The sequence below is a fragment of the Lepisosteus oculatus genome, chromosome 5 (genome assembly GCF_040954835.1).
Source record: "Lepisosteus oculatus isolate fLepOcu1 chromosome 5, fLepOcu1.hap2, whole genome shotgun sequence".
NCBI lineage: Eukaryota > Metazoa > Chordata > Actinopteri > Semionotiformes > Lepisosteidae > Lepisosteus > Lepisosteus oculatus.
The window spans coordinates 27,093,609-27,120,014 of record NC_090700.1 but is presented as its reverse complement, the minus strand read 5'-3'; the positions used below and the strand labels follow the sequence as shown (position 1 = coordinate 27,120,014).

General features: G+C 35.5%; 1 protein-coding gene across 6 annotated transcripts in view; it reads left to right on the top strand.

Annotated features, from left to right (window-relative positions):
- Nucleotides 1-23,925, top strand: part of nav1a (neuron navigator 1a) — a 257,501-nt gene extending 233,576 nt beyond the window's left edge. For all 6 annotated transcript variants that reach the window (XM_015342167.2, XM_015342163.2, XM_069190243.1 and 3 more), the window contains 11 exons: nucleotides 4,429-4,624; nucleotides 5,543-5,640; nucleotides 6,018-6,113; nucleotides 7,035-7,203; nucleotides 8,902-9,137; nucleotides 9,864-10,018; nucleotides 10,359-10,430; nucleotides 11,081-11,277; nucleotides 12,201-12,319; nucleotides 13,438-13,635; nucleotides 15,009-23,925. In XM_015342167.2, the coding sequence (XP_015197653.2) occupies nucleotides 4,429-4,624; nucleotides 5,543-5,640; nucleotides 6,018-6,113; nucleotides 7,035-7,203; nucleotides 8,902-9,137; nucleotides 9,864-10,018; nucleotides 10,359-10,430; nucleotides 11,081-11,277; nucleotides 12,201-12,319; nucleotides 13,438-13,635; nucleotides 15,009-15,104 (1,632 nt within the window). In that variant the 3' untranslated portion in view covers nucleotides 15,105-23,925. The remainder of the gene's footprint in view (nucleotides 1-4,428; nucleotides 4,625-5,542; nucleotides 5,641-6,017; nucleotides 6,114-7,034; nucleotides 7,204-8,901; nucleotides 9,138-9,863; nucleotides 10,019-10,358; nucleotides 10,431-11,080; nucleotides 11,278-12,200; nucleotides 12,320-13,437; nucleotides 13,636-15,008) is intronic.
- The last annotated feature ends 2,481 nt before the right edge of the window (nucleotides 23,926-26,406 follow it).

The following is a 26,406-nucleotide window of genomic DNA, read 5'->3' as shown; positions in this document are numbered from 1 at the left end:
CATTGTTAGCAAAATATTTTGAATTATATTTAACCCTATTTTTTCTTTAGTTTTGTATTTAACTTATTATATGATAGTCAGACTTAATGTATATTTGAACAATGAAAATATATTTTTACAAGATTTTACATTAAGCACTTAAAATTAATATGGTTAATAATAGTAAACTGTAACATGCTGTAACAAGATCGGTTACAAGAAGAAAATGCTTTCAGAGAAAATGTTTCAACCAAACCTGTTCCCACACACCCCGCCCCCACTACCATTAGAATATACACAAACATTTTAGCGTTTCATTCTGAGCAGAAGACCCTCACACCTGAAGAGTGCTGGCTGTGACGAATTAAACCGGTTTTACAGGTTTCAATCACAGACCATGTGACATGGGACTCAGGAAACTACAGTAACACCGTATTTGATAACGCTTTAAAAACGCTATAAAATAATGTGACTTGGCACAGAACAAGTTTTCAACACAGTACAAAGATAAATGCTGACCATGACTTTAGAAGCATAAATTGCCTTACACTCAATTTAAACACAAGCTGTCTTTAATCCTCTAAGCTGGTTCATACAGAAATGTAGAGATCTAGGCTCAGAACACACAGCTTCATTAGCGAATACATATGCAGGACAACTAGAGAAGACGTTTTACAGAGGATGGATTTTTAGGAACATCCCATCAGACATCCCATCATATTCACAACGTGAAATCTAGAAAATAATATTACGTAACCAAAATCCGCAATATGGAAACAGAACCTGTGTAATTGTTGATAGATGATGTACTCGTAACATTTTTTCAAGACGAACTACAACATTTAAAAAATGACTTGTATGTACTTGATATCTCTAATCAATCCACGGGTCCCAGCACAAAACGAAAGTAAAACGCATACCGTTTCTCGCTTCTTATTGCTCAAAAGTAATTTGACCGGATGAAATGCATAATATAAACCTAGAAACATATACGTGAGCAGTACTTAAGCACTGTAGTATCGGTGTTAAGACATACCTCTCAAATACTGTAAATCAAGTTAAAAATATCTCAAGACCGATTCTGGTCGTAATGAAACCATGCAAGGGAGTTTTTATGTCCGTTGCAGTTCTTTTGCAACATGAATATAATTATATCGTTATTAATTTCTTGAGATACGCAATTCCATATTATATTCCCTTTTAATCAAATTCTAAAAGTATGCTTGTTGACTCCGGTATCACGTTAGTTAAAGACTTCGAAGCTTACAATGTTTAGGGAGAAATGGAATACCGGTGTGTATTTTTTTCTTTAAAGTACCGAGACCAGCCATATACTGTATGTTTATGTTAAGATTTCCCTTCAGTGGTAAAATTAGATATGAATATTCAATACTTAAACGGGCACAGTTAAGACATTAAATATACATATACATATTGTATACAGTACAGTTTGCATACGGTAATATGTTTATGTTACGCGATTAAAAAATAAATAAATAAAACTGGAAGGTCCAGCACCACCATTATGTTTATATGGTTGTTTTTGTTGGTTGGTTGTTATTATGGTTATTAATAATACGATCTATAGTTGAAATCTGAGCCTAAATAAAAAGAAAAAGCAAGTGATTAGGTTTATGAGCAATCTAATTACTTATTCGTTTAAAACGCTATATAAAATAAAGTTTATTATTAATTTGCTGGACAGAACGGTGAACATTATTATGCATAAGACAAAGATAACGATCCTGATCAGTTTAGAAATCTGTGTACGCTGTAAGGTTTTTACTTCTTAAACTTTTAAAATACATGTTTTGAATAGAAAGAAATCCTCTTCCTGGTAGTGTGTATAGCACGCCAGCACGTCTTTTTTCTCCAATCAGAAGGGTGTCAGATGGTGTCAGCCAATCACCATTCTGCGTTGGGTAGCAACCGGTGACTGTTCTCAGGTGGAAGATGTAAACAGCTTAATGTTCGTGTTAAATATTTTTTTTTTAATTCAATTAAACGGGCACAGTTAAGACATCAAATATACATATACATACTGTATACAGTACAGTTTGCATACGCTAATATGTTTATGTTACGCGATTAAAAAATAAATAAAAATGAAAAGTCCAACACCAGCTGGATTCGAACACACAACCTGCCAGCTGGTAGTCACGCGCCTAGACCAGTAGGCTACAAGACAGCTCGCATGATCAGGTAGGCGAAACAGCCTTACACAGTCCTGCCGCAGTACACGGATATAATCATACCGTTATTAAATTCTTTAGATACGCGATTCCATATTATATTCCCTTTTAATCAAATTCTAAAAGTATGCTTGTTGACTCCGGTTTCACGTTAGTTAAAGACTTCGAAGCTTACAATGTTTAGGGAGAAATGGAATACTGGTGTGTATTTCTTTCTTTAAAGTACCAAGACCAGCCATATACTGTATGTTTACGTTCCAAAATTAATATCGTTTATGGCCTTCACACGCGTTACAGTATGCTCCTATTCTTTTTATGCTCAGCTACTAAGATTTCCCTTCAGTGGTAAAATTCAATATCTACAACGGGCACAGTAAAGGCGTTTACAGTAAGTCTTTCTACGACAGACCAACGGACCACGAGTGCCCCTGTCGGTCAACCAATCACGCACCGCGGTATCGCGTGTCATCTTACCTGCGGTATCTGTACTGCGGTGTCTGTACCGCGCACTTTGAATGGCTGCATCTGTACAGTATATAATCAATGTCAGTTATCTTGGTCACACGTGGAAGTGGAAAAACAAGTGGTTCTTTTAACAAAGGTTATTTTAGAAAGACAGACATTTCTGATGCAGATTTTGTTCGTAATGAAACAAATTAAATCTGGGATTGAGAAAACTTGAGAAATTTAACTTGAAAGTAAGCTGAAAGTCTGATCTTGTTGACTTGGTTGACTGCTGTGCTGTCATAGAGATAACTTCCTTTTTTGGCTTAGAAACTTAAAGTATGCAAATCTTGCTCCATAAGAGATACTACATATTTTGTCAAGATGTTTTTAGATGTGTAGTGAATGAGTAGGTACTACTAAACAGTTCTTATTAGCATTCCCTATAGTTTTACTTTACATTGTAAACTTACTGCTTGAATGGAGGTATGAAAAGCTGTTTTAACTGTACAACCTGTCATTTACAAATCAGTGAAGGTCACGTAACATGATGTAAAGGTCTTTAATTTAAAAAAGTGTTGTGTCCAACAAAGGAGACGCGATCCGGGTGTGTATGAAGCAGGCATTACCTTTATTATGTGTGCACATGGGAGCCAAAACCGATGAAGCACTGACTCAACTTATTGGTACAAAAGGACGCTTTTTATACAACATCACAAACAGAAAACCCACCCAGAACAGTTTCAGTACAATTCCATGCCATATATGGTGTAAAGCCAAGGCTGCTAGCCTTGGTGCGTAATAAACTGTAAGAATATTCTTGGGTTTCTTTATTTATTTTTTAAGCAGACACTATGTACTTCTAGATTTTGTTAATTGTGTCTTAAAGCAGATATCAGGCGTTCTCAGTTCTGGTCAGGCTGCCCGAAGCTGGCTCTGCCCTTCACGTTCCAGGCGCATAGCCAGCTCACACTTAAGTTGCAGTTAGTAATTTTCTGTTATTCTAGCAGGATAATTAGTAAATGATGTTAGTAAATTATTTACACAGTAAAAGCAAACTAGTGAAATAAGATATAAATAAATGTTTGATCCCTCAAAAGAGAATAAACATTGTATTTCTAACAATGTATCTGACATTTTATAAGACAAATTCTCTCACTAGTGACCATAATAAATATATCAATATTAAAAAACGTGTGAAATAAATCCCTAAGAATTGTATAATAATTGTAAGATGGTATACATTGCATGCAGAAAAAGATTTTTTAAATGTAATCTGTGTTAAACATAGAAGTATAAAGAGTTACTTTTTAGTATGGTTGGCAAGCACTGCCTTATAAATAGTTATTCTTTTGGGCTAGCACAGTAATGTGTGATATTTTGTTAGCTGTGTCAGTGTCCTTTAATGTCCCATTAATTTAGTGTTCTGCTTTGTGGTAGAATTTTGTTAGCATTTCTGTGCTGAGTTTGTATGTTCTCCCGTGTTTGTGTGCATTTCCTTCAAGTGTGGTTTCTTCCCACATGCCAAAGATAAATTTGATTCTGGGAGAACTGTCCCTGGTGTGAGTGTGTGCATGTTTGTGTTGGTCTGTGAGTACCCTGCCATAAACTGGTGTCCCATTCAGGATGTATTCTACCTTTTGCCCATTGCTTACTGGGATAGGCTTCAGGTCTCCCACGAGCCTGTATTGGAAAAAGCAGTTAGAAAATGGATGAATGGAACCCTTGGAGTATGTATTTTATCATGCATTTCTTGAAATGTGAACAAATTAAAGGTCACTATCATACAAATAAGTTTTCTGTTTTCTCATAGATGACAGTGGAGAATCTGAAGGCAGAGAATGATCAGCTAAAGACAGGGACAACTGCTCCCAGTTCTGCCCCTCCCTCATCCATCTCCCAACCACAGAGTTTGACCACACTGCTTACCTCATCATCACCACGGCAATCTATGGCCATGTCCCTCACCCAGTCCTTCAGCCTGAGCCTAAGCGAGTGCAATGAACCAGGTATGGTGGTTAATATCAACTCATGAGAAACTTTATATGCTATTTGAGTTACATTCCCCCAATAGTTTGGAAAAAAAATGATTCACAGGTACTGTAGGAGAGGTTCCTGAAAGGTTAAGCAGTTTGTATATTTGTGCATAGTGCATTTTGGATAACACCAATTTGATTCTGGGATTTGTCAAAAGTCTCCAACCTGGCACAAAGTTGGCCAAGTGCTGCCCATTTTAAATGTTCGTGATTCAGCCAGACATACTTGGCTTGCTGTGCCTCAAAAAATCATGTCATCTTACAGTGGCACTTGTGAGTTTGCAGTTTATATCTGTTTGCAGACAGAAGATGTGAAAGAAGATTCAAAGCGTATGCATCCCTGCATACACTGTATATTACAAAGTGTTATGATCTTGCAGTTCTGTAATAAATCTGCAGTTACCTCTTTCAATGAATCATATTTACCCTGACCTATTCCACATTTAAAATTTACTGGAGTGGAGCCTGTCACTCATCGGCCTGAAAACCACAGTAGAGCAGGTTTTACAGATTAATCCTTAAATAGATGGGGAATAATTTCATTTTTATATGTTGTACTAATCATTGCTCAATTCAGTAAGAGCATGAAATATTAGTCCTCTACACCCTTACAAGGCTGCTCCATGCTGTACTGAACAAATTATACTACTAGATAACATAATTAAAAACTGTTATCAGAAACTGTGTAGAATTAACCTTGATTGGGGCACTCTAGGGCAAGTCAGGACTATCCCTGTAGAAAAAGTATAATAAAAAACCACAGAGATGACAGTACCTTTAGAAACAAAATCTGGACAGCTTTGATAGTTCAGAAGTGTAATAAGGATTTAAGATGTTTCTCCTCAGAGACAAGTCTATTTCTCAATCCCTCAAACTTCCTTTTCTCTTCAGATTTGTCTCCAATGGACGCGATGAGTACTTCCTCCCAGAAGGATGAGCATCGTCTTCGTGTGGTGGTCTGTGTGCCAGATCTGCAGATTTTCAAAGATGTAAGTGCCTCTATTCAGCCCTGACTTCAGATAACGTTAAAAATGGATGGCATTTATGTAGCACTTTTCTGCTCAAAGGATCCCAAAGCTGCCCTCATGCATAAGCTGGTTCAAGTCATGCTGAAGGTTGATGCAGTTACCATGTGTGCAGAAGTATCTTGGTAGGGCTCTGTAATAAGACAGTTAAAACTAATGAAGAAAGTTTAGATTTTTTATTTTTGCATCTTTGCTCTCGAAGTTACTGCTATAATGCTGCTTTCCTATGAAGTTATAATATATTCTCTGTTTATAAAATAGATTTTGTAATCTAGTTTTGAAAATGAAATGAAAGTTAACCACAACAAATTGACATGACTGGCTGCTCTGCTCTTGTCCAGGATGTTAAACAGCAGGATTTCTTCATTGGCTCAGTGAAAATCAATGCAAAGACAGACTGGACCATGCTTGACAAAGCGGTCATTCAGGCCTTCAAGGTGACTTCTTAATGTGTTTTTATCGAACTTTAACACCCAATCACCATTTTTTATTTATTTACTTTTCAGATATTCTTTTAAAATTGTTTATTTAAGTTTGCATGAAAATGATGAATTAAGTGGAGTACATTCTAGTTCTTGTTGTAAAAAGCTGCTATTCTTAAAATAGGTATCTATTTCATAGCTATCTTTGAGTAGTGGCTACAAGTCTGAGTGACTGGAAAAATTCAATCATTTAATCAAATTTAAATAATTTTAAATTAAATAAAAATAATAGGATTAAACAAAAAGAAAAAAAAACTAACAGAATACTGTTAATTTAAAGTTAACCTTTTAATGGGCTTACTGTGGTTCACAAAGTTTTAGACTATAAGTGTTTCAGTTGAAATCTACTTTCTATTTACAGTAATTTCTTCTTTCAGTTAAGCTCCTATTAAGCTTCTTGGGACCTATGGTTCATTGCCAAAGCCTAGGAGAATTTTAATCTTTGGTCTCCCAATATTTGGATATTTGGTCCCCTGATCCAGGTTTTACTGTAAGCCTACTGATTTGACAGTGTGTTTTACAGCTTTTAATACTGACGTCCTTTTATGTGTAATTCTGTTTTATAAAGAAAATTGAAATCAATTCTAATATATTAGAATTCAACACAAGATCCTGATCACAATAAAATGAAGAAAAACCGCAAAAAAGAGGAATAGTAAAGAAAGGGGACTGTTTAAATGTATTTACTGAACCGTGTGTACAGCCACAGCTTATTATAGGGAGTATTTCACAAATTCTCAACAACAAAAATGAAGGATTATGGTTTAAAAGTGAGAAATAAAACTGCTGTATGAGGAGACAGGCTGATTAGATTGTGTGCACAGAGCTTCAAAACTTAGTTTAAACCAGACCCATTGTCACTCTTCCTCCCATCAGGACTACATTATAGTTGTGGACCCTGCCTCCAGTCTAGGATTATCTGTTGACTCCATCTATAGCTACAGCATCAACAATGGCAAAAGGATCCTGGGTACAGAGACACCTGAAGTATTGCCATCCAGATGTATGAGCAAAGGAGTCAACAACATCTCTGTGACATTGAAAGGTCAGTTGTATGAAGGGCACATGAGATGTATGTATTTTTTGTGGTAAAGGTCAGTGATTGTATCCCTATTATGATGGTTTAAATGAGGAGTTATGTTAGCATGCAGTGGCATGTCCTTTTCAGATGTATCTTTCAATATCAAACTGCCCTTCCCCTGCTTTGACATATTAAGGAACAGTAGGCTAGATGACTAATTCTATCATGTCTCTAACATCACGGATAATAACCTATTTGTTATCACTAGTGTTGGAAAACACAGCTAAAATAAGTCTCGTGGTCCTAAGGTTTAAAGTACACTTTGAAACCTCATGAAAGAGAAATGCACTTGAAAACATTGTGTTTTATAAAAGCAAATCATCTAGAATCTTTTGTAGCCTGAGTGAAAAGTAGAATCTTGAAAGTGAATGTTAGACTGTTGGGCTGTTAGACTGGTTACTGTTGTCAGACACAGCAGGGGGTCTTCAGAGTAAGACCTTGGGCACAAGTAAAGTCAAAACATTCTAAAAGTAAATGTCAAAATAAATTACTTTTAAGTCAGTACATAAAAGTGTTCTAGAACTAAGTGGAACTGATTTTTGGTCTCCCAAATCCTGCTACGTTTATTTTCCACAGACTTTAAATTAACCACTGTGTTCCTAGGAACAGTGGAACTCTTATGAATTATAAGTTAAGAAGGATAATTTTCTTCAGTACTCAGAGCCATGTTCTTAAATCATTTTGCACCATTCCAAGTCTGCAGCTGTTCATTAAATCAAAGGAGCATAATGAAGTTATAGGGTGAGACATAAGTTTGTGGCTTCTCACATATAAGCATCTTAAATGTTTAGGTTTTGAAGCAGTAAGTAGTTTTTTTCTTTTCCAACACCAGACAATAACCTGACTATGAAAGAATAAGCTCGGTGTTAGTGATTATAATGCTTTTGATGTCAACTCAGTTATAAGCACATAAGAAAGGTTAGGAATGATAAATGATCAGTAGCTGTTTGGTGCCTTTAACCTGTTTGGTAAATACCGTCCTCCTCATTCCTGCATGAAAAAGAACACCATACAGTACGTGAGTGTCCCCCCAAATGTACACCTTTTTCTTACTTTCACATTGAACAGGGCCACAGAGCCCATTAATTGGTGGAAAGCCATGATTAGTCAAAGGATTGCTATTGTATGGCATATGAGAATTCCCTAACCTGCTCAAGCTCAGCAAACTTTGTCACTTGCCCATTTGTTGATAGCTGCTTGAAGAACCACAGTTTTAGTCAGTTCATGACAGCTCAGATTTCAACTGTTGAAGTCTGAAGTATACAATATAACAGTGAATGAGACACTCAGGAGACCCCATTAACTGTATTTTGTGACATGTCTTTCTTAAATTATTATAATTGGTTTTGCATTTAAAAAATATTTTGAATTTCATGATGACTGAGTATTCTCAAATTGGATAAAGATACTGCTCTAAAATAATTAATCAGTCATTAAACAAGGGCTTATATCTAAAGTGACTTAAAAAGACTGTTGAGAGAATGTTCCATTGCTGTTGTTGAGCTATTTATAAAAAAAAGACTCCATTTAAGAATGTTGTAACTTAGAATGTGTTCCTTTGTCATTTACCTGGGTCTTTAACATCTTTACATTAAAAACAGAAACATGAAGCCTGATGTCAAGAGGTCTTGTTTCACCCCCAACCCCACTTCCTTTCTATAGGTTTGAAGGAGAAGTGTGTGGACAGTCTGGTGTTTGAGACTCTGATTCCCAAGCCCATGATGCAACACTACATCAGCCTACTGCTAAAACATCGACGACTGATACTCTCGGGGCCCAGCGGTACAGGCAAGACCTACCTCACTTCACGTCTAGCGGAGTACTTGGTGGATCGCTCTGGGCGGGAAGTCACAGGAGGCATCACGGTCACATATAACATGCACCAGCAGTCCTGCAAGGTGAGCTCCATTGAGTGGCCTACAACAGCTCAAAATTACTATTGCAATAAATTTGCTCAAGTTTTGTCATAACGTGTTTTTATTTTCTCAAAATACTTAGTTATGAAATGTTAAACCCAATAATCGGTTAACAAGTGTTTTATTCTTGTTTACACTGAGTTATAGCTACCAATTTAATATGATCTTTTATTGTAAAAAAAATGTTCCTCAATCATTTCACATTTTTTACACATCTAAGTAAACAAAAAATAAACAATTAGAAAGGCTTGCCATTTTAAATTGAGAAACCCTCAATATAGCAAAGTTATCTACTTTTCCCCCAATACTTTCAAGGCAGAATTGTGAAATAAATAAGAATTTGCTCATTAGATACTGTATGGCTGTAATTTGAACACATTTGTGTTATTTGTGTAACAGTACCACGTTGTAATATGGCATAACCCTGTATAAATGGTTCTTTATATTATAAAAGGACACAAACAAAATATCTTATATCTTATCTTATGTTATCTTAATATAATATAACATAATATACACATTATCTTGAACTACAGATATTTTCAATTGTAACAACAAAATTACAGTTACACTTGTAACCTTTCTTGAGTTCTAAAGTGATGTTAAGGAATGCAACACAACATCATGTAAATCTGTATAAGAGATATTAAATTATTAAAGCAGTGTATTAAGGCAAAGTATTTATCATCTTTCCATTTTGGTTTTCAGGACCTGCAGCTGTATCTTTCCAATCTGGCAAATCAAATTGATCGGGAGACTAGCAGTGGAGATGTCCCATTGGTTATTATCCTGGATGACCTTAGTGATGCATGTTCTATCAGTGAGCTTGTTAATGGTGCCCTGACCTGCAAATATCACAAATGGTGAGTCAGGATTTTTGTAAGGCCTTCACTCTATTTCCTATCTTGTATTTATAATCTGTTTTTTCCTAACTGCATACAATATCCTGTACTTGTCTACATTAAACATCTTCTGACAAGTGTTTGCCCAGCCTAAACTTTTATCTTTTTGATTTCATTTGCTGCTTCTATAATACTATTGTCCATTCCTTTTGTCCAGGGCGACTAACAAAATGTACTATATAAAGTAAATATAAAAAAGCAATTCACATGTAGCACTAATTTCTATTGGAATTCCATATGATTTGGATGGTTAAGTACAAAGTTAAGAGAAACTATCTTACATGTTTCTTCTTGTTTGCAGCCCCTATATTATTGGTACAACTAATCAGCCAGTCAAGATGACTCCAAATCACGGTTTGCATCTGAGCTTTAGGTATGTGCTGGAAAACTTTGTAGCTCTCCTAATTAGGGTGTATATATATAATAAGATTAAACTGTAATATACTGTGGAATGTACAGTAGCATATTTTTCCTGAGGGACTGCAGTGAAAACCCTGGGTCCAGAAATATGACATTGGGTCCTTCACTGTTCACTTTTATTACTGAACCTGAAAGCTCATGTACTTTGTATACCTCAAATCAGATGTTTGTTTGATTTTCTTTATCATAAAATAATTTGAAAATATGCACTTTCTAGTAGATCTTTTGAAACCTTTAAAACCTGCTTTTATGTTGCTGGGAACTTTTCACATTGTGTTTTCTTCAGAGATGCTATCTCTCTATGCTGAATCTAAGTAAATTAAATGACCAATACAAAGTAGATCAAATTTGCCTTTTCTTTTAAATACTCTGAGATGCAGCAGTTTAAGATTATTAGCAAAATATGAACAACCAAACAAACGTATTAAAAACAGACTTAAAACCACATGCTAAAATTCATGAAAATAGTGCAAACTGCATTTCACCATCAATTTAAATATACTGCCATCAGTCACAAGCAGAAGTCTCTTCTTTCATTTGAGTTTTTGAATGATGATTGAGCCCAACCTCTGTCAGGTAACTCGTGATTCCTATCATCTGCAGAATGGTGACTTTTTCTAACAACGTGGAGCCAGCTAATGGCTTTTTAGTGCGTTACCTGCACAGGAAGCTGATGGAGTCGGAGAATGAGAGCAGCATTTGCAGTGAGGAGCTCATGCGGGTGCTGGACTGGGTGCCCAAGCTCTGGTACCACCTGCACACCTTCTTGGAGAAGCACAGCACCTCTGACTTTCTCATTGGTAGGACTGACACAGAATCCTGGGCAGAATTACTACAAATACCTGCTTTACAGATCCACTATATGAATAGGATTCTTTTCTCATAGGTTATTTCTTGCCAGGTTACCTGATATTAAAACTGAAATATTTTTGCAGTGGAACTTAGGCATGATATTTTATTCTTTCCATATTGCTTTTATTTAAACTAATTAATTTTAATTAAATTGTAGAATAGAATTGTAGAATTTAATTTTGTAATAGAAAATAAAATCTAAATTAAATCAAATACAATTAATTTAAGTATTTTAATAGATTTTGTTTAATATGGTTAATATAATTTCTGTACACCTGGAACAGGTCTCTATTTTTGTGTACCTTTACACCTCTGATCATAATAGATGTCAACCCTTATAGTATGTACACAAGAGTGGGCTTCATGAAATGCTTTTTTTTTTGTTTTTATTAAACTGAATAAAGTATTATTGAATACTGATTTAGCTTAACTGGCTAAGTCACAACACAGAAATTCTGAAGTAAACGAATTTCCTCTAGAACGCACGTTCAAACAGTGTGGTTATTTGTCCGTTGTCCAGACATCCAACCTTTATAAACCTCGCCAATGAATAATCTTGAAATCAAATTCATGTAAAACTAAATTTTTGTAGACTGTAAAATGATAATTGAAACAAATTTTAAGATAATCTTCCTATCAGTTCGGCAGTAAAAGGAGAGATGTGAGGTACTTTAATCCTGGATTTTTTAGAAATGTTCCTATATATGGACTGTTGACATTAAACAGAAAGGTTTCTTCCACATACTTAATTGAGGTCTTGTAATTACTGGTTGTTGGATGGACATGTATGGAGTTAAGATTTTTGCTAAAGAGGAAGGCTGCTTATGAAGGTTGCATATGTCCCTTTGCTGAAAGACATCTGTCTCCTCAGGGCCCTGTTTCTTCCTGTCCTGCCCAGTCACAGTGGAAGAGTTCCGTTCATGGTTCATCGACCTTTGGAACCATTCCATCATACCCTACCTGCAAGAAGGTGCCAAGGATGGTATCAAGGTACAGTATCCTACCAAGCATCCTCTTTATAGAGGAATAAATTACCATTTCAATGTCTGTTAAAGTTTAAGATTTAGCTGTGGACGTGAATCTTTAATTGCTTTGGATACAGATTGTAATAGTTTGATTGTACTCAGTACTTTGTAGATCAAACTTTGTTCTAAATTAATTTTCCACATCTTCACTCTCAAAATATTATGACTTAGTATTAGTATATGATACTTATCATTAGTATATTGAGCATTATGTAGAAGGGGAAATGGAACAGGTTTTGCTTTAAAATTTCAGTTTTCAACTTAAACTATTTGTATACTCATATCTGTAAAGAACTTCTGCTATTTTAATAATGTCACTAAAATTCACATATGTTCCTGAAGGTAACTGAATGTGGAAATAGTGACCAATGCGACTGAACAATTCTGCCTATGTTGTTGCTAGTCATTTAAAAAAAGGACTTCTATTTGTTTCTTAAGGGATTCTTCACTGTCAACTTCAAGAAAGTGGTCAAAGAGTTCATCCCATTACACTGTATTTAAAGCAGTGTCTTGTGTTTTCTGTCTGAATATCTCTTGATTTAATTTTCATTCATGTTCAGTGGCTATTGATGTTGAAGTAGTACCCTGGGTGACTTGTTCACAGCCTTTCAAATACCTGCATCAAATTCCCCGACATAACCTTCTGTGTTCCAGACTAAGAATATTCTGTTCCTTTTGTCTTATATCCATTTCAGACCACAGATTAGTCTGTTTTCTTTCCTTGGTACTCTCTCTTTCCTGCAGCATGGTGACCAAAACTGAAACATGTTCTAAATGAAGTCTAATGGTCATATAATTTTAACATCTATCCTTTTGATTTAAATTCAGTACTTTTAACTACAATTTCATCATGACTGCATTCTGCTGACCATTATCAATGTTTTCCTACATTGACTATTGACTAGACTGTTGAAATCGCCATAAACCCATGTTGTCTGCATGCAAGATGGTTATTTTACCTGTTAATTTTACATTTTTGTCTTTATTTTTTGTTATCTGTACTGTTAGGTTTACATTCTCTTTTTTGGTGTTTTTAAGTTCTGGGCCCTAATATTTTAATAATAGTTTTTCTTCTTTTTTCAGGTGCATGGCCATAAGGCTGTTTGGGAGGACCCAGTGGAGTGGGTGAGGGGTACTCTGCCCTGGCCCTCTGCTCAACAGGACCAGGCTAAGCTTTTCCACCTACCCCCCCCCAGCGTGGGACCAGTTAGCACAGGGCAGGTTGCCGAAGAGCGGGTATCCAAGGAGACAACCCCCAGTTCCCTCGAATCAGACCCACTAGTGAGTAGTCACTAGAGATGCCATTTCTCTTTTTCTCAGTATCCTACTGTTTAAACCCTAGACAAATACTTAATTATCATCCAATCAAACTTTGGTTGATGGATAATAATCCAACTGCTGACTTTCACATTCTGGTCGTTCTAAAGGAATCCCCATCATAATTGAAGCCCATCAGTTCAATAAATTGGTTTAGCACTTCCTTCTACACTGATCTGCCGTTTACTGAGGCTGTTGGTGGGAAACAGCTGCCATGCCTCACCGAGGTGGGGCTGCACTTCAGTGGTTGATTCTTTGCATAAAATTAAGTGTTAAAGCCTTGGCACGTTTGTCTAATTTGTTGTCATACAAATGACAAAGTTCATGTGTCTGTGAAGCAGAAGTCTCTTTATTTCATATGCATATACAAAAGTCCGGCTTGCAACCACCAGACTTAAAAAATAAGTAGCTGAAGATGGTCCTTTATACCTTAAAACACAAAGAGTTACTGTGACACATTCTAAACAAATGATAAGACAGCAACACATGCCAATTAATTATATCTACTGTAAGTTGCAGACTGGACAACAGTTAGTTTTTCATGTTCTGGGCGTACAGCCAGCTTACCAAATACATGCCCTTTATCTTACTGACCAAAGACAGGCAGCATCTTTATATATTTGAGCGCAAAGGTAACTTCAAGACACTAGACCGCATAGTTTGCAAAAATACAAAAACAAGAAATTATATTATCATCTCACTTCCCAGGTAGCTCTCTTATCTTTTCAAATCTTTCAAGAGTGTTCCTTTAAGAACTATCTTGGTTTACAGTACTAACTATATAAAACCTCTGTAAAATATTAGATTTTATATACATAAATCAATACAAATTGCTTCCAAAAATGAAAAGGCAATCGAATAGAAAGAGAATACGCATAAATAAATTTAATCACATTACTAGTCAGAGGTACAGCAAAATATATTTTGATGGGCTAAAAACTAAAATAAGCCATTTTATTTCTAAAACCAGGTATTTTATATTTTTCCCCTTTCAAAAGCCTATTATTAGTAGTATCAGTATAATATTTTGCATCTGCTGATGTATATTCCATTTTAATTAAAGCAAAATCAAAATTATCTCAATGTTCAGGCCATGTTCCACATTATAATGTGTAATGTTACTGGATGACCTTTAAGCTTTTCACTCTGGTGATGGGATTACCTTAAAATGGCTGAAAAATTATGCTGAAACTACATAGCTAAGTGATAAAAAAGATCAAAAGAACGGTTGGAATAAGAAATGGGGGAACTATGGAAGAAAGAAGTGCCTCTGTTGGACCATCCTTGATATAAATGCACCATCGCATGATGTGAATCTGACATTCTTTCCTTTCCAGATGGCCATGCTGTTAAAACTTCAGGAGGCAGCCAATTACATTGAATCTCCTGATCGTGAGACAGCAGTCGAGCCCAATCTCCAATCTACTCTTTGAAAACTACAAGGAGACTAAAGACTGAATACCTTTGGATGGCTAGTGCTGTTAAGAAGCTTTCTGCCATGTTTTTGATTCATCGATGGGCCTGCAGGCTTTTAGAGTGTCTTTGTCTTGGTTGTGCTGAGTTACAGAAGGAACCTGCAGACACAGCATGTTCTATATCTAGTAGAACTAAAAACTAATACTATTAAAAAGAATTCAGTTGGATTTCACCTTTAATGTTAAGAGAAAATAACTGTTCGTACCGTACTTTTTTGTTTAAACTACAACTGCATGGCAATCATTGCAACAGGTTAAAAACAGAAATTACAGTTTTAGATTTATTTAGTTTTTCTCAAAGAAAAATAATCTTAACCTGTTATTAGAGGTTATATTTACTTTTACTCTAAAAAAACTCTCATTGGGAGGCATTACTGTTCCACTGCTGCCCCTTCACATCACTCAAGGAAACAGGTGCTCACTGGGAACATAACATTATTTTCACACCTCTCTGGTCCTCACAGCTTGTGGGCAGAAATTGAAGCTCACAGAAAAGAAACAGAAATCGTATCTTTGAATGCTTGGCATTATTTTGATATGTCTAGAGCATGTCAAAGTTGAACAGCTGGTTTATTGTCATGGAATTATCCATGCACATGGAAAAGATTTTAGTCTGTGCTTTGAAATTCTCTGATCCACGAACAACAGGTTTGTGCAGTAATTTTTTCAAATTACAGTGTCTTTTTACCCAGCCTCACATTTATTTTCTGGAAAAAACTTAAATTAAAATTTAACAATCAAAACTGAAACAGTAACATAGTGTATTTTAAAATGTCATCTGGTGTTCTCGATGAATATTCAATATGCAAGTAGGTAATTACATTCCTTTCCCTTATAATAAATAGTAATCGCATTTCCCTTATCTCTGTAGCTTGAAGAGCATTTTCCCGTGTTTCCATTCTGAACCTGGAAAACACACAGAAATGGAGTGTCTTACAGGTGTATAGTTCTACATTTTGATTTCATTACTCCTAACCAATATAAATTATTGTGAGAACAGTTTAACTTTAACTATAGTTTAACTGTGTTGATTCACAGAAAAGCAGCATCAAAATCAATACTTTTGTTGACATATTTGAAAGTGAACAAAGTTTCCATTAAAGTAAATCAATTCAATGGTCAATTTAATGTTCTTTGCTCATTCTTCACCAGCATTCTTCAGCTACCATATATGTTGGTCCCTATTACAAGCAGATGGTTTTGGCAGGATGGACAAAACAATTTTTTCTTTAAATCTTGATCTCATTCAGCTGCCAACATCTTGTATTTGATGCTTTGTTAGAAGAAAAAACAACCTATGTTCTTGGATCATGGAATTCAGGTTTCAGTAAGGCAAGCTATGACGACTAAGCCTCAGACACATATGCAATTTTCAATTAAAATAGATGTTAAAAATGGTGCTTAAAAGAACGCCTTAATATATGAACCTCCTTTAGTTATTACTAAGTCATCAAAAAATAATATGTTTCTTTTGTTAGTATCTAAACAAAATATATACCTGTACATACCATCAAAAAGTATAGTGTAGCATGCAGGGAGTCCACATTACCTTCTGTAGAATTCAGGATAGATCAATTGGTGCTCTTCTCCAGTGTGCTATCTTATTAAAGAGACTACAGATTATAAATTCGGTCAGGAGTTTGAGTATCATGTCAGCAATGAAAGCAGTACTGCATAATCTGAGCCAGAGAAAATGTTGCAACAAGCTTGCAACTAGAGTTGCCCAGATTTGGAAATAGTAGCACCTGAAATTATTATTTTTTTAATAAGCAGGGAATTTGAGAGAAACATTTGAGAGGAAACCTGTCTTGTGTTTGCACATATACCTAATTTATAATCTTTTGTTCAAAAAAAAAATAAATCTGCTTTTAATAGATCCTGATGTTCAAATTTTTTTTTAACTCTAGGATCAATGATAATACAATAAAGTTAACCTTCAAGATGTTTTGGACTGAGGTTGTTGAAACAACCTACGATAAAAGATTGCACATGTTGCCCAACCTAAATGGCCTGATCTACGTTTATGTATTTAATCTTATGTCTTGGTTAAATTTGTCTATTGCTTTAATCCTTGATGCACTTTGTTTATTTTACTTTTGAGGTAAATGTGTATCAGTAAGTATTGTTTTAGAATAGAAAGTACAATTATTGTCAGATCCCTTATCCATGTTGGAGGCTGGATTTTAAAGTGCAGTTCAAATGTGAAACTACAGGAGATTGTGGGCTCCCATAACTATATTTCTTAACTTATACATAGGTTATCCTGAAGTGCTTATTCTTACAGTAATGCAGTTTATGGATTCACTTGAATGATGGAAATGGCCATGAACAAAGCTGCCTTTTAAGAGCTTTTTCGATAGAATGCTTTAGGCTCCATTCACTTTTGGTTAGGATTAGCTGTTGAGAAAATGCTGTTTTTTTCTGTTTTTTTTGTGTTGTAGATGGTCATTTTTATTTCCTGCTTTTAATTTCAAAGTCATATCTGTGATGAGAGAATGTTATTTCTTAATGAATATTATGCAGATGTAAGTTGTAGCAGCAAAGATTTTTTCCTTCTACAGGATGAACATCTTTTTTAGCATTGTGGAAGATACAGTTCTAAAGCAGAGACATATCTTCAGTTAATCTGAAAGATAATGGTCAAAATGGTCTGCCAGTTTGACTCCCGCTGCAAATACTTTTTGCAGTTTTATCATTTTAAAGATGAAATAGGATATAGGACTGTATTGTTCTAATTGTCATTGACACTGGTTTTTGTACGTGTAATGTTTTTGTCTGGCTTTTAATTTGACAAACAGATTTCTGAGTCACATTTTTCTATTGATTTTTTTTCAAAATTAATTCAAAATGTTAAGGTACTTTAACTTCAAAGAAATAGAAAATAGATTTGGTAGTTATCTGAGATTTGTAACAATTATAGTCTGAATATAGGCATTGGAAAAAGATATTGCAGCAATGGCCACTGACCATCCAAGTGAACTTCTATACTTTACATTACTTCTACATAAACACCATTTGGCATTGATGGTTAGTACTTTAGTAATACGGTGCGAATATATTTGTATACTTAACCAAATACTTGAATTGTTTTCTAGAATAGTGACTGTAATGTTCACAGATGGAGTAGCTGAGAATTACAAGGAATGTAAGCTTAGTACCTGTTATAGTTCTGTGCTCTTATATTCGATGCATAGATGTGTCAGCCATAGAACAACGTAATTATATTGGTGCTATTATAACTGTCCCTTAGTTATGCTTTTAATTGCTTCTGAAAAGCTACAACCTTAGCTTTTGGATGGCAGTTTATTTTTCATGATTGCCAGCATTTCTATGTTTATAGCATCAGGTTTAAAGTGGTGTTATAGATCACATTGTTTGGGAATAATATTGGCAGAGTCATTTTATTTGTTGGTTGGTATGCAGTGATAGAATGAGTGATTTATACAAAAACCTCAATAGATGTGGTGCTTTGGCATATCCTATCAAAGTATCAACCTGGTCAATGTCTTTCAGAGTTATATTTTAAAAGAATTATGCCAGTACATTTTAAGGAAAAACGTAAGGATCAAATTAAATGGTAAAATCTGAATGTCTTTTTCTGTTAGAGCAAAATTGACTGCAACACTGTGTGTTTGAGTCTCCTTGAATTTGGTTTACCATCGAATTACATTAGCCAAGAGACAAAAGGCAGAGAAGTACCTGAAAATAAAACTTTAAAAAATGGAATGAAAAAAAAGGACTGCCCATAATTTCTGGAATATCAACATATACAATATCTAAGGATATTATCATTTGTGATTGCATGAGTGAATACTAAAAACAAACACCTCAAAAAAAAGTTGACTAAGTGCCTTTGGAAATTTGGTGGTACAATGAATGCAGACTTCATAAACAGGAACTCTGCACTGGAGATGCCCTTGAGTTTTTTCATCGTTAAATACAAACATTGTGGTCTGAATGCATGATGCAAATTATGGCTATTTCTACATCTGCATTAGTACATTAGTAGCAGGGATGGTCCTTAAACATTCTTAGCCAAGTAGTGGTATGAATGAGAAGTAGCAACACCTGATTTGTTCTTGTCCAATTAAACACAAAAATGAAATCCACTCCAACAGCACTGGCTACCGGAGTGTCAAGGATTACTCCCCCACCCAATACTACACTAACTCCCCCTAACTCCCCCTACTACACTCCCCCACTAACAATACTATTACCCTCTATGAAATCCAGCAAATCAAGGAGAATAAACATCTCTCTATCCACCAGAACCTCACAATGTTCCCTGCCATTGTTTGAAGTTGCACAAGACCTTCTGGAAACATTTTAACTCTGTGAAGCTTGTCTAGACAAATGGAACTCAGAATGTTGCAAACGTTGTGAAAGATCCAACTAATTAGGTCCCTCGCTTGATGTTCCATATAGGTCATGGGTATATCTGAACCTCATCTTTACAAATCATTGCAGATGGCAGATATGGATTCATGAACCATGAATGGAAAAGAAAAACTTGAGTGACTATGGTCACCAGAAATAGACTATAGAATACATCTTTCAGTGTACAATCTGCAAACATTAAGGAACTTTTATAGTGATGCACTTTGTCTCTCCTGATCTAGCTAATTATGTGGCTTATACACCCAAATCTAAATTTGTAGTTGCTGCTCTACAGCTACACATTATAACCATATGAAACAAGAAGAACTGGTTCCAGTGCTGTTGTACTGGTTCCCTGTTGTCGAGCTACTCCGCCTGAGCACTTCTTCTAAGCGTTAGGGAAAATAAAGTGAATTGGAGAATTACCCAATGATCCTTACTTTTTGTCAAGGCAACAGCTGTTGAACCTAGGCTCCAGTTAACTAATGGTATAAGCTTTAGTGTTTCAGAATGTGAAGAAGCAGTAATGAGTCTGGTATCTTCTATCCCTGGAGGACAGATGCATGTATCTTTGATTCTGGTATTAATTCAGGAATATGGCTCTGGGGGCAGAAATGAAAAGAGGGAGCCTTGGAACTGGGGTATTTAAAATGGGGAAAAATAAATTGCCATTCCTGAATTCAGAACAAATAAACATGAAACGTGACCAACCGGCATAGAGGGAGACAGCTAGAAATTGATATGGTTGTGGTTTTTCAGAATGCAGAGTGTAGATTTACACTTATTCATCTCAGCATCTTGATCCTAATGGAATTGATGGAATCTTAATTGCATATCTCAGCATTAAGTGTTGTAGGGCACAAATGCACTTAATGTAACAAAGTACAAAAAGCTTTAGGCTTTAGCAGTTGTGGACCAGTAACTTCCCATTATGGATATGGAAAATGTTAAATCATGTCAAACTTAAACTGAAACTGCATGCTAGTTTTGTACAGTGGGAGGGTGGGAAACTATGTAACACAAGGTAAAAACCCATCTAGGTATTTTAAATGCATTTCTTATGAAAAGCTTGTAAGTTTTTTTATTGTTCTGAATTAGGTTATAAACTTGTGCAAAATTGAATACTCTTCTTTTTTAGCAGTTATTGAAATGATAAGTTGTCTTTTTTCCTTAGGACTTTTAACTCAATGCATTCAGGTACCAGAAATCTCATAAATAAGTGAATGCAACAGTGTTACTGAAAAACCTCAAATCAAGCCTTATAAAATATGTATTTAAAAGAGGCTGTCCTATCCTGAATCTATCTTAATTTTAGCAAGGACAAAGTGTTAACTAAGTCATGTTCTTTACTTTCTATCATGTGTGACTCTGATCATTTCCTGTTTTAAAAGTAAGGTATGATTAACAATTTGTCCCAAAAAAAGTAGACTTGGGGCTTTTGCATACTTAAGTAATTTTCAATCAACAAGACCATAATAATGATAATATTATTAATAATGATTTTTACAAACTAGATTTTTTTATTACTTGGGATTTTTGTGCATTGCTTTTTATTAAGCTGTGGAAAATAAGGTTTATTTTTTAATTGGTTAATTTTTTAAGAAAGGACAAAGCATTCATGGTTTCTATTGGCATGCTCAGAAAGTAGGCATTTTTGGAATGTAATTTATTTAAGACATTGGAGTGTTACAAATGTATTCAGTGTTGGAAAATTTGAAAAAAAATGAGACTTTTTTTTTGTATGTTTCTTATTCATAGCTCTGTAGGATTTTTATTATTTTTATTTTATCATCAAAACCTAAAAAACTGGAACTTAAACAACTGAAAATGAAGGCCAATACAAAACATACAAATGAGGAAACACCTTTACTCTGCAAAGGGGCATATTCTTAGTACTGTCACACTAAAACATTTCAGTCTGTATCTCTCTATCTTAAGTATGTTAACAGGGTATTGATAAAATGAAAATGTACTTAATAAAGGTTAATAATGCATGAAAATTGATTCTCCATCTGCAAAACAAAGCACCTGTATATATGTTGTCGGATTTAAAATAGATATAACTAACCTATGTAAAAGCATTTAATAGTTCCAGATGTATAAGTTCTCTACTTTTAACGTTCAAATCTCATTTGAAGATCACAAAAATAGGGAACATTTTCTTGCATAATAAAGATATGCTTCAAGATGTCTTCGTACAACTCGCTTAAAAATGACTTCAAAAAGCACTGTACTTTAAATAATACCCAGTTTTTGGGATAGTATTTACATCACCTTAGATATAAATAAATGCCTTCCAGACTTATTGTTGTTGGAATAAATAAGGATTAGAAAATTGGCTTCTGAACATCAAGGCCAACATATAAGATGCTGAAAAGAGAAGAAAGGAAACAAAACGTTTTGGCTGTGGAGCCTTTTTCGGGTGTGACGTTTCCTTTCATCTCTTTTCAGTATGGATTAACCTATTACTTGTTCCTTTGCAGCCTATGCATGCTGATGCAACTACCCACTTGAACAACATATAGTAAGATTGCACATTAGTATTTTTCTTACCTTTAAAACAAAGTGCAAGAATACAAATTTAATTTACAATCTATTGAGAAACCTACCTGAGCATGCCATACAACACCATTGTGATTCTGTCTTTCTATTTTTTTTTTTACCCTGCCTTCTGTAAACTTCCTCTAATTGTTGTAACTGTTTCTCTTTGTGGGTTCATGTGCAGTGCTGAAGCAGTTATCCTGTGTAAGAGGACTATACAGCAACTTATACTGGCTTTGCCAAAGAATATGTAACAAAGCTACATACAGGTTTGCGCCAAATAACAACAAAAAAAACAATAATAAAGCATTGTCTTTATGCCAGTAAGGATGTATCAGTTTGTTTTAATCAAATTTGAGAGAGTTCAGATGAAAAAGGAATTGAAATGTTTTCTCTCTTCAAATAGTGTCACTAGAACTACTTATTTAAGGCCTTATTCTAAACAGTTTTAAATTCAGAGCTTGTGTGTGTGTAATTTTAGGACCTGCTGTGGCCTTATTAGTTTTTTGAGGGCTTTAGAATGTTTCAAAAGCTATTTCTTTGGAGTGGTGGTGTTTCACACTCATTTACTACAAATGTTGACTTCAAAAAATGGCCTTTGAATGGTTTTACCTGACAAGCCAAAGACATTAGTCCCTAAAGATACAGATAGGTAAGATTTTGTTGATACCCCAAATAATTAGTGATATTATAAATGTTATATTTGTAAGCTGATTTGGTTTCAAAAATATTTCAAGTGTCTTGTCAAGGAGCTCAACACTAACTTTTTATTTGTGTAAAGTATCCCATTCCCAGTTCTGATTGTTTCACCTGCATCTTTTTGTGCAAGTGACCAGTTTATAAAATCCAGGTATAATTAAAAATCCACCTTTTGAATTTATAATTTACCTGGCATAGTGCAGGTTAGGAATCAGAGGTGGTTTGGAGGAGAATTAAAAAAAAAAATTTAAGTCCTTGGTATAAGCTATCTGGCCTGGTTGAAAATATAGGTAATCAAGTTGCATTAATACTACAGTCTTTAAGGCACAATTAAATTTGATCTATATCTGATTCGTTTATTACACAAACTAGACTAGAGCACATTCTGAATCATAGTAGGGAGTTTGATACTCTCTACAATATACATAGCCGATGAGAAATAAGGAATGTATTTTTGCTGCTAGACAAAAGAAACTGGCATAATTATTGGCAAAAATCAAAATTACTGTTTGGTTTTTAGAGGTCATTTGACTTAAAAAAAAATAATTCAACCTTTCCAAGATTCTTAAAGAATACAACTCAGTTTCCACCGTGGGATTGTCCAGTGCTATACATTACAAGTTTTTCATTTTGAGGCCAATACAGGTTGCTGAATAGTCACACTTAAGTCTTAATCTTGCAAAGTTAGTTAATTACTTTTTTTTAAAAAAAGGTGTTATGATGGTATCTTATGTAACTGACGTGCAACTTCGATGGATTCCTAAGTGTTGTAAATGCATGTCACCTTGGTGTGTTTGCAAAGCCTTTGAAAGGACCTGAGTTTGTTGAATTTTTTATATATTTGATTTAACTTTTTTTTAAAGAAACAGACATTTGTTTTTCCTAAGCAATCCTTTGTAAAACTTTCTCTCTATTTTGTACAGGATGTTATAATTGTAAACAGTGTAAATAAGTAGCGCATCCGCGACAACAATCATTTATCGAAAAATAAAATAAGAATAATTTGGCCATTGGAATCTAAGAGAAAAACTACCTTTTTTATTACTTAAGTGTCAAGGAACCTTGCAGAAATGGGTACATAAAAGGCATGTTTTTAAAAATACAAAACTATCCATCTGTCTAACGTTGTCCGTTTGTTTCAATAAAGTCATGCCATATAGAATGTTGTAATCTTGCTTCTTTTTTCTCCCCATTAATGAGCATTTTAAGTTCAAGTTTACAAATTGTGACAAAGCATCTTTTAATGCTCAGGACTATCTCAGGGCTGTTTACAATTAACTGCAGTTCAGTCAGCCAAGATTAAAGAAGAAGATCTGAACATTATACAAGAAATTAAGTTTACCTGTGGTATTTAATTCCATTGGAGGAATCGGCATAGCATCTGACACAGAAAATGAATTCCCAACATATAAAATATGAATAAAATAATAATAATAATAATTGCTTACACTTATATAGCGCTTTTCTGGACACTCCACTCCACTCCAAAAGCGCTTTACAGGTAATGGGGACTCCCCTCCAGCACCACCGATGTGCAGCATCCACCTGGATGATGTGACAGCAGCCATAGTACGCCAGAATGCTCACCACACATCAGCTATCAGTGGGGAGGAGAGCAGAGTAATGTAGCCCATTCATAGAGGGGGATTATTAGGAGGCCATGACTGGTAAGGGCCAATGGGAAATTTGGCCAGGATGTCAGGGTTACACCCCTAGTCTTTTCGAGAAACGCCCTGAGATTTTTAATGACCACAGAGAGTCAGGACATCGGTTTTACGTCTCATCCACAGGACGGCGCCTGTTTTACAGTATAGTGTCCCCGTCACTATACTGGGGCATTAGGAGCTACATGGACCGCAGGGTGAGTGCCCCCTGCTGGTCTCACTAACACCTCTTCCATCAGCAAACTTAGTTTTTTTTTTCCCAGGAGGTCTCCATCCAGGTACTGACCAGGCTCACACCTGCTTAGCTTCAGTGGGTTGCCAGTTGTGAGTTGCAGGGTGATATGAAAAATAAGTGAAACATTTCACCTAAATCATTTTATTCAGTTGGAATTCAGTTAATTTCTGTGTTTTATTGTACCTGCTTGGAGCTCACTGCACTACCAGCAGTGGTAATATAAAAAAATGAGGAAGTGTTAGAGTAAATGGGTGGAAGCCCTCGTTTAAAGGTAAATAGAATTTTGTAATACACTCTAAATGTCAGCATTAGAAATGGGTCCTGAGGGTTTCCGGTGATGTCATGTAAGCAATGGCTGCTTAATTTTTTCGCACTCTCAGTTCTTTAAAAAAAAACCCCAACAAATAATATAAAACAAACACTAAGTTTGGTCGACAATGGAAAAACAAGGAAGAGGAAGTCAAAACACTCAAAACTACTCAAAAGGATTTTAAAAAAGGAACGGGGAGACTGAAGCGGGGCTCAAGGAGCCAGTCCGAAGATGCTGAAGATCGCAAATCCCCTGTGAGCCTCGAAAAATGTTTTAACAAACTGAGAGATTTCAGAAGGGATATTAAGAAAACGTTAATGTGGGGCGGAGCAGTGGCACTGTGGCTAAGGATCTGTGCCTGTGGCCTGAAGGTTGCCAGTTCAAAGCCCATGGCTGGCAGAGGAATCCTACTCCGTTGGGCCCCTGAGCAAGGCCCTATACCCAAACTGCTCCAGGGGTGCTGTACAATGGCTAACCTTGTGCTCTTACCCCAAGTTTCTCTCCCTGTCTGTGTGTCTGTTTCTCTTGGAGAAAAAGCTGGGATATATGAAAAGACTTAATGCAAGAAATTGTATATGGCTAATAAAGTGATCTTGTCTTATCTTAGATATTGAAAGAGCTCACGGAAATCTTGCCCCTAAACCAGTGAACCCCCAGTCCAGATCAAGATCTATTGTCCTCAGATTTCTAAGATTAAGAACCAAAGAGGTTTTAGCGAAAGCCAGGGGGGAAAAAGGAGCTGTTCTATGAAAACAAAAAGGTGTACTTCGATCACAATTATGCACCTGATGTTCTTCAGAAATGGCTGGAGTACAAAGAAATTAAAGACACTGAAAGAAAAAAACATACAATTTAAAACTTTTCCAGCCAAACTAAAGGATTTTTTCAACTCGCGAGTCCAAACGTATAACTGTGCCACGGAAGCTACTAAGGACTTGATACGCCGAGGTCTGATTACGACTGCGGCTGGAGCGATGGCTGCAGCGAGCGTCACGGAGGAGCAGGTTAGACAGGGATCACGGCAGCGGGCACACAGCCACAGGGGGAGACGCAAGGAGGAGGCACTGACAGAGGAGCAGTACAAGACATTCCAGGCTTTCCGCCGCCGAACTTCACCAGATGACTGAGACTGTATTACAATCCTCAGAACTAAAGCGCATGCTTATCTACTGGATTAGTGCTATAATATACTGTAAGTTTACTCTTTCGATACCTTCCAGTTGTGAAGTTACTAAGATATTTATGGAGTTATTTGTGTTTTGTAATATAAATTTGGTTGATGTAGATAATCTTGCAAATTAAAATTCAATATAATGTTTTTTTTTAACAATAAAAATGTCCTCATTAAATAAGGTAAAATAGATTAGAGACCAAGAGAAGTGAAGAAACATAGTAATATATTTATTTAGGGTCCTCTTAGAAAATAAGAGGTTT